General features: G+C 53.4%; 2 protein-coding genes across 4 annotated transcripts in view; one reads left to right on the top strand and one right to left on the bottom strand.

Annotated features, from left to right (window-relative positions):
• The window catches only part of EPHB1 (EPH receptor B1), an 80,442-nt gene extending 69,725 nt beyond the window's left edge, over positions 1-10,717 (top strand). Inside the window, exons 15-17 of one of the 3 annotated variants that reach the window (XR_008451164.1) lie at positions 107-262; positions 780-4,000; positions 10,400-10,717. Coding sequence is in view for 1 of the 3 variants with exons in the window: in XM_054074016.1 (XP_053929991.1) it covers positions 107-262; positions 780-888 (265 nt within the window). In the remaining 2 variants the exon portion in view is untranslated. The other 2 variants (XR_008451163.1, XM_054074016.1) reach the window with 2 other exon arrangements.
• The window catches only part of ANAPC13 (anaphase promoting complex subunit 13), a 259,639-nt gene that overhangs the window by 147,895 nt on the left and 93,135 nt on the right, over positions 1-18,609 (bottom strand). The window lies entirely within an intron of this gene.

Here is an 18,609-nt window from a genome sequence, read left to right as displayed (position 1 = left end):
GTGTGGAGGGGTGGATTCGGGAGCACTGTTGTGCACCAGCCAGGTCAGTGCACTGCAGCGCCGCAGTGCTGGCCAGGCTTGTCCCCAGCGATGTGTCCTATTGCAGGCCTTCTCAGCCCCTCCTCGACCGCTCCATCCCTGACTTCACTGCCTTTACCTCAGTAGATGACTGGCTGAGCGCTGTGAAGATGAGCCAGTACAGGGACAGCTTCCTGACCGCTGGCTTCACCTCCCTGCAGCTCGTTGCCCAGATGACGTCTGAGTGAGTTGGGTGCTGCACCAGGGCTGGGTGAAAGCTGGGTGCTGCCCAGGGCGGGCTGGGGCTGCAGGGGGGTTGGTGTCAGCCATCTGCAGAGGAAAGGTGTGGGCAGAAGGACCCTGAGTTTGGAGGTGGCCACGTTCACAATCCAGGGGTCAGCACGTAGCTCTGCCTGCTGTTGGTCGCCCCTCTCCCCAGTGATCCTCATGGGGCTGCACGTGGGCTCTGTGGCAGCTCTTCTTCTGCTGAGAGGCTTGGACCAGCTGAGCTTACCTCCCTCACCTCACTGAGAGACAGCAAAACAGATACACCAGTCCTCAGCTGCCCCTTGAGGCTCTGGCCCAGGTTGCCCAGGGAAGTGGTGGCTGCCCCATCCCATCCCTGGAGGTGTTCAAGACCAGTTTGGATGGGGTTTTGAACAACCTGATCCAGTGGGAGGTGTCCTTGCCCATGGCGGGGGGTTGGAATGGGATGGGCTTTGATGTCCCTTCCAACCCAAATCTGTCTGTCTGTCTTCCAGAGACCTCCTGAGAATAGGGGTGACTTTGGCTGGGCACCAGAAGAAGATCCTGAACAGCGTCCAGTCCATGCGAGTACAGATGAGTCAGTCTCCGACCTCGATGGCATGACGTCCCTCGTTTGATGGGGAGGGGACGGGCAGGGCACGCAGCGAGGGGCAGAGGTGGGAGGGGAGGAACTGATGGGTGCTGCGGGGCAGCATTTGGAGAGGAGCCGCCCCTGCCTGGGACTGTGACCACAGACAAAGGATGTTCCTGGAAGTCGTCTCTAACTGGTGACTTCCGTTCCTCACCCACAGAAGCACACTTACCGATGTCATGGGGAACAGCCTATAAATACATATAAATATGTACAAATCATATATTTAAAAAAACAAAACAAAAAAAGACAAAGACGACAAACAATGAAGACAAACCAATGTGCGTTGGGGAAGCAAACCCAAACCCAAGAGACCAGACTCCAATCTCACTGCTGGTGAGCAGTGATCGAAACTGAGAAGGAGAAAGGGGCTGTTGGGGAAGGGAGAGGCACAAGGTGCATGAGGTGGAGCATCCCGTCTGGAGAAACTGCCTTCCTTTTCTTTTCTTCTTTCGCCCTCCCTCCCTGCCCTGGCCCTCCCTGCTCTCCCCGCTCCCCTCTCTGCTCACAGACCGGGTGGAAGTGTCCTCAGACGTCTCCGCAGCTCCTGCTGTCGGGCCCAGGGGCCGCTCCGGCAATGACCAAAGGACTTCGCTGACCACTGCATGGGGGATCCGACCCAATCCAGTTAATGTCTTCATATTGAAGAAGAGATGTACCTTCAATAGAAAACCTTGGGTTTAGTTTTTTTTTTTCTCTTTTGCTTGCATTTTTTTTTTTTTTGCAAAAAGGAAAAAAAAAAGGGATTAAAAAAAATAATAATAATCCATCCTGGAAATGGAAGGAGGTGTTCCCATGTGTGTGTGCGCTCGTGCGCGTCTGTACCTTGTCAACTCACCGTGGGCTCACTGCTTGTCCCTCACTGAAGATCCCTGCTGACCCTGCGGCCAGCAGCCGGCCGGCTCCTGCCTCCGGGGGCCCAGCGGCCCGGGGTTTGCGCCCAAAGCCCCCGGGACCGGGAGGTCGCAGGGAACCACGCGGCGGCGAAGCAAGCGCTCAGCATCCCACAAGCAGGGAGGAGGACGCGAGGGCTGCCCTGCACTGCAGGGATGGGACAGGAGCAGAGGAGCTGCCATGTGGTTGTGCCTGGGTTGGTGACTGCTGGAGAATGAGAGGTGCTCTGGGCAATGGACTGCTGAGGCCTCCCGAGCCCTGGCGAGGCGCAGAAGATGGCTATGGAGGACTTTTTTTCCCTCATCTTGTGGACCTAAGGATTTTGATATTGAATTACAGACTTAGCTTTCCTGGCTTCAGAGGTAGGTCTGTTTGTCTCATGTGCGTCTCGTCCATCCGTCTTTCTCTGTATTTTCCTGCTGGCTTCCTTAAAGCCTCTCCCAGTGACTGTTTCCCCATGTTTAATTTGATTTTTATTTTTCTGCTCCACCGTTGGCCTCCTTTGCAAATTGATCTCATTAAAATTAGCAGACACGTGTCAGTATTTACACAGATATTGTGGAACTGGGCACTCTAACTTCCCTCTGTGGATCGCGCCGAGAGTGTATAAAATGAATGAACTCTTAATAAGGCTTTTACTTAGAGGGTTGTGTGAGCTGTAACGATCTGTCACTGCGCTGTTGCTGGCACCAAGCAGCACCCATATGGCAAGGAGAGCGGTGGTGTGGGCAAGCTGCTTAGCCATGCCTCAAGGACTGCCGGGCCCAGCCGTGATGTGGTGGTGCGGTGGCTCCTACGTGCACGAGAAACCCTCGGTGCCACTCATGCATCCATCTCTGCCGTGGGGATTCCTTGTGTACGTCTCTGTGCCGTGGGGATCCCTCATGTCTGCCTGCGCTGTGTGTTTGCCCCCTGTCAGTCCTCACCATGGGGATGCCCACATCCATCTGCGCTGTGGGTTTGTTCCGGGTCCATCTGCATCATGGTGTGACCCCACTTCCATCCATGCCACGGAGATCATAGAATCATAGAATGTGCTGGGTTGGAAGGGAGCATTACAGGTCATTGAGTCCAGCCTGCCTGCAGCAGCAGGGACATCTTTAGCCAGATCAAGTTGCTCAGAGGCCATCCAGCCTGGCCTGCAATGTTCCCAAGGATAGGACCTCCACCACTTCTCTGTACAACTTGTGCCAGTGACTCTCCACCCTCTCCAGATTTGCTTGCTGCCACCAAACCCGAGGGGACAAGCCCTTCCTCCGTCCCTGTGTCTTTGGTGTGAGCGTTGTCCCCTGTGCTGAGGCCATTGGGGTGCTCTCTGAAGAGGGGGACCCCGGTGCTCGGTTTGGAGGCTGACGGCTGGCACCACCAGCAGATGAAGGACCGTGCTGATGGGGGAGCTCCTTACACCTCCGATTTAATTTCTTTAATTGTCTAAGGAAGAGGCCTCGCCACTGCACCAAAGAACAGGAGCTAACAAGACGCAGGAATCAGCTTGCTTCGAATCACTGAACTCCCCCCAGAGAAAGAGGCAGAGAAAAACACCCCTTGTTTACAACAGCAGGGACGGCTCACCGTCCTGTCTGATAAACGATCACTAATACCTCTCGGGATCATCACGGCCCAAATCTGTATTCCAGGATGTTGTCATAGTGCATCCAACATGCAGATGGACTGGGTGCCGTGCATGCTAACGTGCCGCCTCACCGCATTGATATTCGCTGCTGGTGAAGGATCCTTGGTGGGTTTTTTTATGATTTCTCTTTTATTAGAAGGAAGCTAAAGGCATTTAAAGAAACAAATGACAGCAACACGGGCTAAATATCAAAACTCCACCTTTACGACTCCCCTGCTGTGTTTCGCATGGCCGCACAAGCACTTGCGAGGCAGCTGGGGCTACAGGGACGATGCGACAGCACCACAGCCCTTTGCTTCGTATTGGAGGTTTAATATTGGAATTGAGTCCTGCCCATCCAAACTCAGCAGACTCAAGGACCCATGTGTGGATAAACTGGCTCTCCAGGTGCTTGGGTGCTTTCAGAGATGCCGAGTCCTGCGTCTGAACCACCTTGGTTTGATTTCCCGGAGTGGATGATGCTCATCACCTTTCCTGCCTTCAACTTGTCCTTGCTGCCAAACACTCATGGACAAAGCGCTGCTGCTTCCCGGCGCGTGGCTTCTGGCCAGGGAGAGGTTTGTGCTGTGGGCATCAGTGTGGGGAGGAAACAGACCTGGGCCCCAAGGCTGCCACCGATGGAAGGGGAGAGCATCTGCATGGCTCAGGGGACAGGAGGGGCCATCCTGACCGCTTAAGATTTGTGAGATGCCTTCTGAACCCTCATTACACCCTGACCACGGCCAACTCAGCCCAGCGCTCACCTGCTCTTCCTTTTGGCTGGAAAGCAAGGAAAATGGAGCTGTGCTGCAAGTTGAGGGCTGCCCTGGTGCTCTGTGGGCTGGGTGAGGCTGCTGACAGCATTGTCCCTGGAGGAAAGCCCACCCCTTCCACCCCACCTCTGCACTAAGCAGCAACGCCTGGGTGCGGCTGCTCACCCAGATCGCCTTCGAGCAAGCCCACCTCACACTTGCCCCGATCCCATTGTCTCATGGAAATGTTTTGGAGTTCTTAGTTGCTTCTCTACATTTCTACAACTCCAAAACCTCAGTCCTTTTGTGTCTTTTTTAGGGTTGTTTCTTGCATGTGAGTAGGCTTTGTCTTTTTTGCATGTTGCGTTACATCAAAAAGGGGACTTTTTGCTACAAGAATCGTGCTCCAAGCTTGGTGCAAGGTCTTGGTGTGAGAATCGGTGGGCAGGATTCATGTCTCGAGAGGGTTTTGCCGACGTGCTTCAAACCACTCTCTCTCTTCTGCATCCTCCAGTGCCAGCCTTGCTGTGTTGCTTCCCTCATGCCCCCAAAACAATCCCTCTCAGCAATCCAGCTGCTCCATTCCCTGGGCTTTGCCGTGTCTTTTGTACAGCCCTGTCCCTGTTAGGCTGTGCCACATGCGGTGGAGGAGGCAGCCGCTTTCTCAATAGCAGTAATTAAAATGGGACGTCGTGCCGCTGCAAACGAAGGTGAGCTCAGCCACTCACACATCCAGGGCAAGAGCGAGCTTTTGAACGTGAAAGAGGAACGGGTATTAACAGCATTATTATGTGACTCTTTCTAGAGAAAAAAGGAGTGTATTTTATGCCATTTAATGACCTTCAAATTAACAGTTCTTTGAAAGCACTTATGTATATTTAATTTTAAATGTTGCTGCGAGTCAGAGCGGGGCTTGTGATGAAAACAGCAGGCAGCCAGTTTTTAAATAAGAACAAGCTCAGACCATTATTTCTGAGCCTGTGTCAGCCTTTGGTGCCTGCAATACTCCTTTCCCAAGGAGGCAACAGGGCTGTTGTTCCTCCATCCCCCTTCCCTCCTCCTCCATCTCTGCTCCAGGAGCTCCCCGAGCTCAAGCCTGAGTTCTGTGGGATCTCCTCTTCTGCTGTCTGCTCCTCCATGGGGTGATGGCATCTTCTTGATGAGCTGGCATGGAAGATGCTGCTCCGAGGTGTTTGGGTCAGAGGGAGGGAAAGGTTGTTTTAGAGTTGGATTGCAGAGGTCCCATCAGTAAAGGTGCCAGCTAAGGACATCCCCAGGGGAGCCAAAGGAGCATTGCAGTTGGCCCCTGCCATCCCCTATGAAGGTTATTCTGCACTGACTCACCACCAATGCCGTTGTTCTGTGATGGGGACAGACACATTTGCATTCGTTAGGGTCCGAATTAAAGCTTTTGCTTCTGATCCATGAAAGCCGCCAATATATCTGAGCCACTCTATGTTCACTTGGAAATCGTTACTCTTAAGCATTGAATTTGACTTTTAAAAAAAGGAATCAATGGGTTTCTAAGACAAGGAATGGATTTACAGACCCTGCGGTGAATTTTCAAGCTCTCAGAAGTGTGCCATAGCTCCAACGTCACCCGTCCTCGTTAAACTGCAGGTGGGAACGCAGGTGCTTGGGGCCAGGGTTTCTCATCCAGCTTATGCCCTCATCCAGGTGCCATGTGTCTCCTGCTCCCGTAATGTCCCCACTGCGCAAGGAGCTGCAAGGGGTTAATTAACACCCATGTCATCATCTGCTTTGGTGCCCCTTCTGTGAACGATACTGCCAGGGTGGATACTGATCTAATTATGGTGTGGTGCCTTCCAGGTTGTTTTCAAGAACCTTGAAGAAGACCTTCTCTGGCAATTCTCAGGGAGACTCCTCTTGATTTCAGAAAAGCCAGAAACTTCCTCACCAACAGGACTCCCATGGCGAGTTGTTTCACCATTGCTTTGGTTTCAGTTCATATTTTTCATGGAAAGGTTCAGTTTGGAAGGAACCTTTAAAGATCATCTAGCTCAACCCCTTGTCATGGGGGAGTGGCTGCGCCTGTCCCAGCTGAGCTCAGCCTCCTCCACAGCCTGTCTCTGGGAGGTACAAGAGCTGCTGTCTTGTTGTGCTCTCCCATTTTTTATGCCCTCAGGTTTTGTCTCTACATTTGCATCGCTGGGGAGGTCTGCTCGCTCCTGTCCATCTTTCATTGGATCCTGATGGGCTGAGTTGCCATTCTAGGGCTCGGCATGGAAAGAGGAGCAGACACTGCTACTCTGGTCAGGCTGGGACTTCTGCTGCGGTGTGAGTTGGGAGGAGTTGTGAGATGGGAACCAGGCACGTGCCTCTAGGGACTGTAAGCACCCATGGCATTAAATCTGGTTTCTTGATTCATGTCAGAGAAGCAGATTAGCGGTGTGGAGGAGAGTGCAGCTGCCTTTGGTGACCATGATGCCCTTCACCTGGGCCTTTCTGGGTTGCTGGAACTGCTGGCACTCTGGGGACGGTGTCCAAAGTCCATCTGCTTTGGCTGGCTGTCCTCCATGGATTAGCATCATGAGCATCCTTCAAGCGTGGCATAGCTGCCCACTCCCTTCCTGTCTGTGTCTTCTTCATTTACTTCTGCTCTGGTCATCAGCATTCAAAATGCTGTGAAGCCCCTGGCTGTGGCAGAATGGTGCTGAGGTCTCCTAGTTCGTATCTGGAGGGAAGTGCTGGAGGAGGTTAATCTGAAAAAAACAGCTGTGTGCACCTGGAGTGGATTAGCTGAACTCTGCACATTCCCAAACAGACAGGTCCTTCTGGTGCGGGCGTGGAAGTGGATTAGGCAAAAAATCTACTTAAGGCTGCATTAATTCTAAATAAGTGTAGGAGGATTAACGCCTGTACACTAAAAAAATTAATTGGAGTGAATTTTTCTGCATGTCCCCAAGTAAAGAAGGCTTGGCCGCTTCCCCAACCACGGCCTGGGCGGTGGCTTTCCCTTCTCTGCTCTCCCATCCCTGCATGTTGCCCAGGAGCTGACAGCGTGGCGGGGTGACCCTGCACCTGTCTCCGTGATTGTCCTTAGGGGCCTCATTAGGGAACTGAACCCTTGTGTGAAGGTGGGGACAGAGGGCAGGAAAATCATGGTTGCCATCAGTGCAATTATCAATGCTAATTAGCACTGAGCAGGATGGATGGCAGGAGGTGCAGACCATGCTGAGTGTTGTCCAAGGAGCAAGGTGAGGCTTACGTTGGAAACACAGGCTGGAGCTTCGAGGGGGCTTGCACAGGGAGGTGACTGAAACAGGTGCACGTCAGGCACACCAGTGACCATCAGTGATGCTGGGGCTGGAGCACCTCCTGTACGGGGACAGAGTGTTGGGGTTGTTCAGCCTGGAGAAGAGAAGGCTGTGGGGAGACCTTAGAGCAGCTTCCAGTGCTGAAAGGGGCTCCAGGAAAGCTGCGGAGGGGATCTTGATCAGGGAGGGCAGGGATGGGATGAGTGGAACAGTTTTCAGCTGGAAGAGGGGAGATTGAGATGAGGTCTTGGGCAGAAATGTTTTGCTGTGAGGGTGGGGAGGCCCTGGCCCAGGGTGCCCAGAGCAGTGGTGGCTGCCCCATCCCTGGAGGGGTTCCAGGCCAGGTTGGATGGGGCTTGGAGCCCCTGATCCAGTGGGAGGTGTCCCTGCCCACGGCAGGGGGTGGGACTGGGTGGGCTTTAAGGTCCCTTCTGACCCAAAACATTCCATGACTCTGTGGTCACTTCCGTTTTTTATTACCCCCTGACTTTGGCTGAGCTCTTTTCCCATTCCCCAGCACAGTGTTTCGGGGAGGTGTCCCAGCCAGTGGTTTGGGACTTGGGCTCCCATCTTCTGACTGGGGTTGGTGCCCAGGCAGCAGCTCCATGTCTTGACCCCAAGTGGGGATGGGGCGCTGCGAGGCCCCTGCTCTGATGTCCCAGGGAAGCCGCGCAAGGTGCGACTCGCCTCGTGTCAGGGGTTGGGTGAGGGCAGGTGCCTGGGGAGGGCTGGCGGGAGCAGCTTGGGATAAGGTGATGGCTTCTGAGGCAGCTACTCGCGTGCCTCCATCCCTTTCCTGCTCCCACCCACTGCTCACCTTTCCACGGCAGCGCTTGGGCCCAGCGGCCGGGTTTGTGGTGCCGTCCACCTGGTGATTGATCGGGGCGTTTACCGCCCCATTCCCATGAGAAGCGGGGAGCACTCCAGGCTGGCTCGCTGCCCACATCCCATCCGTGCCGTTCACTCCCCTGCAGCCACGCCAATGCTGATGACACCTTCCCTTACGCGATGCTTTCTCATCTCACTGATGTGGCCTTTTTATTGCCATCTGTGTCACACCAACTCTTACAGGCTGAGATCAAAGCCCTCTGTGCTGCTTGGCATGGGCTCCACGCTGGATCAGTGGGAGGAGGAGGTGCGGTGGGGGGGCGAGTGCCCACCTGGGGATGCTCAGCCGCACTGTCCCTCACTGTCCTTCTTCTGCAGCTGCTCTTGACCTGCCCCTTGGGCCCTTTGGGATCCATCCTTTAGGATCGGCTCAAATCATCCATAGCTGTGTAGATGTGGCACTTGGGGACATGGTTTAAAAGGCATGGGGTGGCTGGACTCAGTGATCTTAGAGGTCTTTTCCAGCCTTAATGGTTCAGTGATCCTGTGGTGAAGGGAAGGGCTGCAGCTGCCTTGGGAGAGCCGAGCCGGCAGCCGCCACCAAAAACCCCCAAACCCTTCTTCAGCTCAGCTGCAACAGGCAGGTTGGGCAGCTGGGGCTGAATGAGCTGGGAAAGGCCACAGGGCGAAGGCGGTGGCAGATCCGGGAGCAGTGCCCGGGGCCGGAGCCGTCGCTTGGCTGCAGCTTGAATGTAGCCAAACCTGCAGACGATATAAACGGCTGTCGCCCCACTGACGTGGGTGCAGCCACCCAGATTTACACCGGTTCCTGGGGACCCACCCGGCTCAGCAGTGTGTTCAGCCTCGTCGGCTGCCTTTTGTAAAACATAATTTTTACTCCTGTTGTTGCTTTTTTTCCTGCTGCTCTGCTCCCATTGGTGTTAATGGGAGCCATGAGACCGAATCTTCGAGCGCGGCACTGAAAATGGACCCCGGTGCATAAGAAATGCACAGCGATGTCTTTTCCCCCAGGCAAAGCTCCTTTTATTTTTGGAGATAATCTCAATTTCTCTTACTCTTTCTCACAGGCTCATTTTCCTGCCAAACTCTAAATTAGAACCTTGCAATCATTAAGGTTGGAAAAGACCTCCAAGATCATCAGGTCCAACCATCAGCCCAACAGCACCACGTAGAATCATAGAATCAAATTACTAAACAAAAGTTTCATTACTCCCTGGGTCTGCTAAAAAACCCTGATTTTCATTCAGGAGGATGATGGTTTTCAATAGGAGTGAAATGTCAGCCACAGTTGGAGTTGGTGTTTGAAAGCCTCGGTGTGTGCGGAGAGGCACAGGGACGCCTGGCAGTAATTACGTCAGCGAGCTCTGGTTATCGGTGGCCCAGCAAAGGGACACAGCGGTCAATTGCTTTGTTATTTAATGGGGTGCCTTTATGCTTCCAAGGTGCAATTGTATATTAAAAGCATCTTTGCCTCTCTGAAGCCACAAAATAATGGGACTCTGCTGCTGCCTGGCACTTGTGGGTTGCAGGGCGAGAAGGAGGCTCTCCTGAGGCTGCTCCTTTGGTTTGGAGACCTCCTGTTTCCCCCGTTAGTGGAGAAAATGAGTGGGTGTTGTTCTTTGGGAAAGAGGGATTTCTTGGTGTGTGGTGGTTTGCTCCTGCTCTTTAGACCTGGGGGTGCTCATGTTGCAGCGTGAGGAGGAAATACAGCACTTTTACTGCTGCGAAACACGGCAACCCGCCCGCCCCCCAAATCCAGTCTCAGCCTCCACTCTCCGAAGCATCTCAGCTTCACAAAGAAACGCGTCTTCCATTCCCTTTTTTTCCCCCAAGGAAACATCGAGAGCTTTCAGTGCAATTGTCACTTTTCTGACAGCATAGTAATTAATTGCTGCTTTTTACAGGGTTTTTTTGAGAGGCTGTCTCTGCTATGAGATGTCTTTGGGTTTTGTGGGGTGCAGCCCCACAGCTGAGGGGCTCAGCATCACGGGGGCCTCAGCTGTGAAGGAGCCTGCTTTTTGGGGGAGGTGCTGCCTCTCCGAGCACAGGACTTGCTTATTCTCACCTTCTGTTCCTTTCCGTCCCTCTTGCCTTGCAGGGGCATCAAGTGCAGCGTTGCAGCCGGGCAGCAGCGCTAGAGAGGGATTGAGAACGCTCCCCCACCACCCCAAGGTGACATCCCGGAAGCTGTGGCGTGCCCCGTGCCAGCCGTCCGTCCCCCGTCCTGTACATAACCAGTGAGATGTCTGTAAAAGATTTTACCCCTTGTAATTTTTTTTTTTGTCCTTCTCCTCCCCTCCCCTTCCCCAATTTGTTGATTGTGTTGAAATTGTCGGCGTTTGTAACAGTAACTTTCAGAGAATATTGTACTAAAGAGAACATTGCACTCAATAAAAATGATGAAATAAGCCCGAACCCTCTCCTTTCCCTTCCCAGGGGCAGCCTTTCAGCTGCCGATCTCCCTTCAGCTCAGAGCTGGGTGAGTATTCGCCATGAATATTCATTGGGGGAACTGGCAGTGCTCCATTGCTCCTTGACTTACCTCAAATTTTGATATCTATCATATCTGTCTCTCTAGTTTGTAAATGAAGTGACTTTATTCTCAGCAATCCCTGTCAGAGGTTGCTTGCTTCAGGAAAGCCAGCAGAAGGAATTTTCTTGGCACAAGCTTTTCTGCAAAGTGTGTTTAAAAGCCCTGATGTGCAATCGCTCAGTGAAGCCACACTGGAAGTGCTGACTGGGATGAAAGTGCCATCTGCACCAGGGAGCACAGCGACTCCTCGCTTCCTGAGTCTTACTGGAGCCTGTCGAAGCCAATGCTCTGCCTGAACCTGCTTGCCTTAAGGGTTACTCTAAATGCTTGCAGGAGAATGGATTCTTCCTTCTGCATCCGCTACAGTTGGACATTTCATCCAGCTGGGACCACGCAGCCCATCTAGGTGATGCTCCCTGGGGGAGCTGACCATGCTGGCACAGAGTGACCGCAGGGAACGTCCTCCTGCTGCCAGTGCTAAAATGGGAGACTTCTGTAAACCAATAAGTTTGGAAATACGCAACCACCCCCCAGGTGTTTTGAGTTCAGAAAGAGGAGCTTTGGGGGAGAGGTTTGGAGGTAGGGGTACGGGCTTCCCATGCCCTGTGGTTTTGGGGTGATCTTGCATGGAGGGAGGCATCCGCTGGCTCAGCTGTAGGTGGGACTGGCACATCCTGAGGTCTTGCAGCCTTGTAATTCTCAGCTCAGTGGTATTGCTGATGTGGAACTTTCTCATGGCTGCTATCAAGAGATTGCTTATCACTCTCTACAGCTCCCAGAAAGGAGGTTGTGGTGAGTTGGGGTTTGGGTTCTTCTCCCAAGTAACGGGATAGGACAAGAGGAAATGTCCTCAGGTTGCACCAGGGGGGGTAGAGTGGACATCAGGAGAAATTTCCTTACCGACAGAGTGGTGAAACCCTGGCAGAGGCTGCCCAGGGCAGGGGTGAGTCTCTGTCTCCGGAGGGATTCAAAGAATGTGTAGAGGTGGCACTTGGGGACAGGGTTTAGCAGGCACAATGGGGCTGGGCTGACAGTTGGACTGGATAAGCTTAGAGGTGTTTTCCAACCTTTATGATTCTGTGATCTTTCTGAGTTCTTAGTACATGTCCGGAGTCATTAAGAGATGATGGTTTTTGCTATAGGGTCTTTTTAGCAAGTGGGTTTCATGTGATGGCTCCAGGTCCCTGCAGGCAAGACTCAGCTGTCCTGGGCTCACTGAGGTTTGTCTCACACTTTGTACGCAGGGGGAGAGCAGCATGCCCGGAGTAACTGGGTTTTTAAGGTGTTTTGGGGTTTTTTTTGACCAAGCCCTTCCTGATAAAAGAAACCAGAGCACTCTGCCGTAAAATCCATCCACATGGATGTGCAAGAGGCAAAGGGGCAGTGGCTCATGCAGGACAGAGCTGAAGTTGTTTGTGCATCCTTAATTGAGTAGATGATACTTGATTTAATAGGCTACCGGTGTGCTTTGAAGGAAGGTTTATGTTTCTTGGATCCTCTGGGATCTGGAGTGCAGAAGAGGGTGTATCCCTTACACAGGTCGCCCCGAAGTTTCCCTGTTAAGTAATCAGAAGACATTGACAGCCAGTGCTTTACGTTCCCAAAGCAACTTGGCTGGGAATAGCCTTTTAATGGGGTCTGGAGGAGCCCTGCTGACAGTTTGATGGCTTAATGGGGCTCTGAAGGATAGCTGGGAAGCGCAGGAGGCTCACAGAGCCCGGAGCTGCTCAGCAGAGCATGGGTGGGCTGGGGCTGCTCTCGCCGCGCCGCTGCCTGTCCCGCGCCAGGCCCCGATGGAGCATTCCCTCGCTCGTAGGGGGTTTACAGCATCAGGCTCTGCCCCCGCAGGCTCTCATCCCCGTGAGACAACCGGTCCCCAGCTTTGCTTCATCCCAGCTGGAACGAGAGTGTATTTACTGAGACCACACGGTGTCCACAAATCTTTTCCTGAGCTTTGCCTATAGACACAGGTGGCTGTCACAGCCAGAGCGGGGACCCACTCCAAAGTGAAAAGTCTTTCCGTGGTGGCTTTCAAGGTTGGGAAAAGGAAGCAGCATGTTGGCTCCAATCACTCCACAGCAGCTCCCAGAGGTTTCAATAGCCCCAGTGCTCCAGCACAGCAGCTCGATGACAGCCGGCCTCGATCGCTGTCAGTAGCGCAACTCCTGGTTCACCCCACCGCAAACAGAGGATTGAGCCGGGACTGGTTGTGCCATGGGGTGGGAGGGAGGAGGAGCGCTGCCAGGCCAGCTCCAGGCTAGGCACGATGCTCTATGGGAGGCTACCCTTGGGAATTCACCCGTGGGGTCTGGTGGGAGACACTTGACCAGGGGTGAGATGCTACCTGGAAAGAAGGCATGGGGCATGGCTCTGGCCTGAGGACAGCCCAAAGAGGTGTGGCAGTGAAGGGGAGAGAGGCTGGAGGTGCGCACAGCTTCCAGTCCTATCCCACCTCCCCTCCTTCCCGCACTTGGCAATGAAAGACAAATAAAACACAAGCCCAAGAGGACTATAGGCTAAATTGTAATTGGAGCAATATGGTCCGATTACAAAGTTATGTGCCAACCTGCATTAAATGGCAGCATCTGCTGGAATTACTGAAGGTGCCTCAGAGCCTATTAAAAGTGCTGGGATTTTCCTGGAGGACAAGCCAGGCGGGCTGCAGCGGCGCTGGAGAGCCCGCGCTGAGCCAGAAGGGCTCAGATAGAGCTGGGCTGAGGCTGCTCTTGTGTTGAAATCTCCTCCGGGTGGTGTGGGAGAGGTTTTGGGGGATGCTCTCAAGGAAGCCACCTCCTGCCCGCAGCCAAACTGCTTGTTTCTGTTTATCAGGTCACACTGCATACACCTCCTAAGCAACATGCACGCACCAATGTGTGTGTGTGTGCAGAGCCGTGTGCATGCACAGCTTGCACCCTCCCTGCACCCCAAGGTGCTCAGGACAGGGCAGGATTTACTCCACTTAATTGGTTTTAGTTGGTTTCCAGTAATGGCCTTGATTAAACCTGCATGGCCACCCCAAAGCCACCACCAGGGCCGTGAATTGAAACCCCCACCCGGTTTCCAAGCTGGTTGGGCAAACCTTTGATGCAATTGCTTCTGCTCAGGCTCTGGCATGAGGACATCTGTGCATCTCTGCAAAGGGATTGCCCACAGCGTTGTCTGTGCTGGCACCTTGGGTGTGACGAGCAAGGAACGAGCAAATTGATCACAAGAGCTTCAACTTGCAGCTCCTCGCCTCTGCACTGGATGGCTCCAGGCATTTTGCCTGAAGTTCCCAGTAAGATATTCTAACTGGGCAAAGGGTGCACCTCCTGTGATTTGAGCAGAAGAGAAGGCAGATTTGAGCTGCTCCTCTGCTGTGAGCTGGTCTCCCCTGCCCCACCATCAGTGATGTAGGATGCTTCCTGGCAGGACCAGCCCTTCGGCAGCACCTCTCGCACCCAAGTGGCCCAGAGAGAGCTGGTGGTGCTTTCTGCTCTGAGGCGCTGGTGTTACACTCAGTGGGAAACTGTCTCTACTGTCACCCCAGCCTTGGGGACTGTCCCTGGACTTGGGGAGGGGTCCACTTCAGCCCGGCTCTCATAGGAGCAGCATGCCAAGCCCTTGTCTCTGGTTCTGCACAAGCAGGAGGGCTAAAGGCGGGGGCTGAGCAAGGGGCCGGTTGTGCTGCTGCACCCTCCCTAGCACAGGCTGCTGCCTGCTCCCTGGCCGGCTGGCACCAAAGGAACACGGAAAGCGCAAACCTGGGCTCCCCAAACCCTGAAATGTCCATGCTGCCTGGCTGAAGGCCCCTCCTGGCCCGGAGCTAGGGGGTGGTCATTCATTACCCAAGCTGGGAGGACAATTTTGCCCTCCCTGGACCTCTGCCACTCTCGGCACGCAGCGCTGGAGCTGCTCCCAAGCCTTTTATCTCCTGGCAGCGTGCGCAGCCCATGCATTATTTACCGTGTGCCTTCCCGGCACAGCGCTGCACGCCGAATTATTCATTTCCCTCGTGGGCTTTTTCCAGGGCTCTCTAATCAGAGTTGCTCAGTTCTTTATAAACACTAATGAATTTATTTCCCGGTGCCCTTATGAGGGAGATGGGGTATTTTATCTTCTTTATACACAGCGAGTTCAAGTATGGATTTGAGGACTTGAAAGCCAGGCAGGCATCCCGGGAGGCCAGCAGCGCAGGTTTGCCGTGGACTGGGTGTGTTTGGCACCCAGTGAGGTTAATACACCCTGCAAGCACTCAGCCGGCTCTGAGTGTCCCAAGCAGGAGGGTGGATGATGGCCAACGTGGTGCTGGCCCCCCGTGCTGGTGGTCCTCCTCATCCTCCCTCCCAGCAGCACCTTCCTCCCCTCTTCCCCGTGTGCCTGGGCTACGAGCCTGGCCAGGGAGGTGGCTGCTGGGTCCTGGTATTGCCAAACAAAACCAGGTGCATCCAGCAGCATGTGGAGAAGATCCGGACCGGTGCATGCCCACTGCCAAGATGAACGGAGAAGAGACTTCACACCGAGAGTGTCTGAGCATCCTTCCCTCCATCCCCCCGTAAAAGGCAAACAAACACCTTTCTCCTTCCCGCAGCCGTACCTGCTGGAGCCTGGGCTCTGGGGGAGCTGGGGGCCAGGCTGCGGCCATGGGGTCTCCGTGTCACAGTGTTCCGCCAGCAACGCTCGCAGTGCTTTGTAGCTCCAACGCCCGCCCTGCCTCTCTGCAAAGCCGCCTGCGCTCATTAAAACAGAGACGCCCGCACGGATGACCATGACAAGCAGCAAATATTACACTGACAAAATAAAAGTTTTGAGTTGTTTTGCAAATATTTTTGAAGCCCTGATACAGCAGCAGAAGTAGGCGTAATTACACATAAAAATGTATCTCCTTTATAGTCTTTTAATTATCTACTCAGGTGAACCGTAATTTGAGGGGAAAAGCTTTAAATCTGTTCATTTCTAACTATAAAAAATGAGATGATAGAGTGTTATTTTAATGCAATCAAGAGAAGACACAGCTGCATGGATGGGCTAGAGAGCAGGGATCTGTGCCATGCTCCGGAGACCTCAGGCTCCGTTCCCTTCTCTGCCACCACCGCTCTCCTTTCTCCTGGCTGGGCCAGACACTACCACCATGGCAGCAACACCATCTGTCTGTGGGGCCAACGCTAGCGAGTCATCAGCCTTGCCTGGGACTGCTGGGGAGCCTGTGGATCACTCTCCAGCTGTGTCACCAGGGTGTGTGAGGACACCTTGGCCTTGGGATTTGTACGTGGGAAAGGTAAGGATGAGTGTCTGCTGAGGGAAATCCCATAGGAATGCTTGGGATCAGGTGGCCTGGGAAGCTGAGAGGGGGCACTGGTGATGCTAAAGCTCCTTGGTACGTGGCCTTTGTCCATGTTTCTTCCCACTATGTGTTCATTTTACTCACTGAGTCCATTTTGTCTTTTGAGCTTGGATCCTCTTGGGGCGCAGCCAGGCTGGGCACCTCCCTGGGCTTTGGAGTCCTTGCTGGGCACCAAGGTGCCCACATCAGTGGCAGCAGCCGCTCCAAGCTGAGTCCTGCACTAAATCCCGTTCCAGGGCTCTGGCTTCTGCCAGCATTGTCAGACCTGAGGCATTTACCCGAGAACGCCTACCCGAGACCCTAACTACTGATTGTTTCCTTCTTCCTCTTCCACTCCAATTTCTGAGCTGCTGTCAGGTGAGGCACCTTTTAAAAGCAGTTATTTCCATCCAGCCTGCTGTCATGCGCCGCTTTCCGAGAGAGGAACGAGTGCTGAACTTTATTTTTCTTACAGCGGCTCCTCCGAGCCCCACATCGCATCAAAGCCTGGCTCTTTTGGGCTGTGCACCCCACAAGCGTGCTCCATGTCCCGCACAGCCGGCAAGGAGGAAAGCTCCGGCACAAGGGGCAGAGGTGACTTCTCCAGGAGGCTGCAGGCAGTTTGTCCCAGGGATGCTGCAGACACACAGCTCCCTGCGTTGGCATCTCCGGAGGATGCGGCTGGAGAGCAGGGGCAGCCAGGCTGCTTTTAGCTGCGCACATGCTTTCCCAGGAAGACAGAAGGCCTCACTGCCTGTCTGCGCTGCTCCTGTCAGCGTGAATGTCAAGCACTTCACAAACAGAGGCATTAAATGTCAGATCCTGTCCCCTACAAGCCCTGCATGTAATTTCAGTGCTCAAACATGCTCAGTGGCCATCTCGTTCCTGGTTCCCTCCTCTGATAAGCGGTGTCCCTCGTACCACAGCATCTTGAGGCGAGGCCCCAGAGCAGCGCTCTTTACACCGCTCTGGACCTTCATCCCACTCCATCATCATCCTCCCTCCCTGATACTGGAAAATGCTTAGGATCAGACCCCCCCGGCCCTCTGCGATGTGGATTTGTGGTGAGGTGCTGCAATGCCCTTGACCCTGGCGTCTCCCCGCGCTGGTCCCTTAACCACGAGCCCCCGTCTCCCCTCGCGGCTGTGTCCCGGCCGAGCTCCTCAAAAGCTGCTGAGCTGCTCTTGCTGCAGGGTTTCTGGTGTGGTTTTGATCTTCCTCTTCTCGGGTAAGTGAGATGAGGTGGGCTGTATTCCTGTGTCACCGCAAACTGACTTGTGGCTTCTCTCCCTTCTCAGTGTTTTTTCCTATTAACTCTCAGCTATTTTGGATAACAGCGCTGCTCAGGGTGGTCCAGTCACACTCTGGTTTGTGTTCTTTGGGAGATAACAAGGCTTCCTTGTTCCTATATCATTTCTTTCCCCTTGCGGTGCCCCCAGGTACCATGCCAGTCCCTTTCCACACCTGGCACTGAGAATAACCACTACAAGCTGCTGATGTTCTGCTCGCTTGTCCTTGGTGTAAAAGCTTTCCCCTAGGAACAAAGAACGTACCAGCTCTGAGTGTACGGGTGACATAAAATGTTAAGCTCAATTCCACTTGAGATGGGATTTCTCATTTGCACTGTGGCATTGACACAGTAAAATAATACATAAAATACACATAATAAATTAAAGCAAATACCGCATGCCAGTGCCCGGAAATTTGGAACTTGCTGCATGCTCAGTGCCGGTGAACAAGATGTATTTCAATAATTACAAATAAACCTGTGGCCAAAAGAGCCTTTTCGGAGCACACCTGGAACGAATGCTGATGCTCTCGTTCCCGCAGAATGCTGATAATCCCATTTGCTGGTGCATTAGAGCTGATTTAGGGATAAACAATAGGTTCCATCTGAATTTGTTTTACAACCTATTGACGGTAGCAGGTACCTTTCTGCTGTTATTGAAATATTTGTAAACATTTTACCAGGCCTTTGCACTGCAGTTGTTATATTTTTAGAGTTTTATTATTTCTTTATTGTGAATTGACAGCAACTGTGTTCACCTTCCACATAACCCAAGGAGCTCATGGTTGTTCCCCCCTCTCTGTCCTTTGTTGGAATGATTGTTCTTCCCACAGTGGCTGCCGCGTGGTTTGTAAGCTTATTTTAGGCTCAGCTGTGGGGATTAGCGATAACGCTGTCTATTGTGGGAAGGTTCATATTATTCAAAATTGGAACTAGAACAAAGGCAGTTCAACTGCAGTTCCTCGCTGTGAGGGTGAAATGGCATTTGGTGGCACTGTCCGGGGAACGCAAGGTACGAGCTGAGTTTCTGCCCGTCCTGAGGCCAATGGAGGGAGTTAAACAAAAGCTTGGGCAGGAGGGGAGAAAGGCTTTTCCTTAGGCTGCTCCTTTCAGGATGGCTGTTGTCAATGCCTCACTCAGCGCTGCTGTTGACCTGTGGATCTCCAAGCAGCCGGGGCAGCAGGA

This window comes from Cuculus canorus, chromosome 9, assembly GCF_017976375.1.
Source record: "Cuculus canorus isolate bCucCan1 chromosome 9, bCucCan1.pri, whole genome shotgun sequence".
NCBI classification, from domain to species: Eukaryota; Metazoa; Chordata; class Aves; order Cuculiformes; family Cuculidae; genus Cuculus; species Cuculus canorus.
Note: the sequence above shows the minus strand (reverse complement) of the source record. Positions and strands in the feature narration are given on the sequence as shown.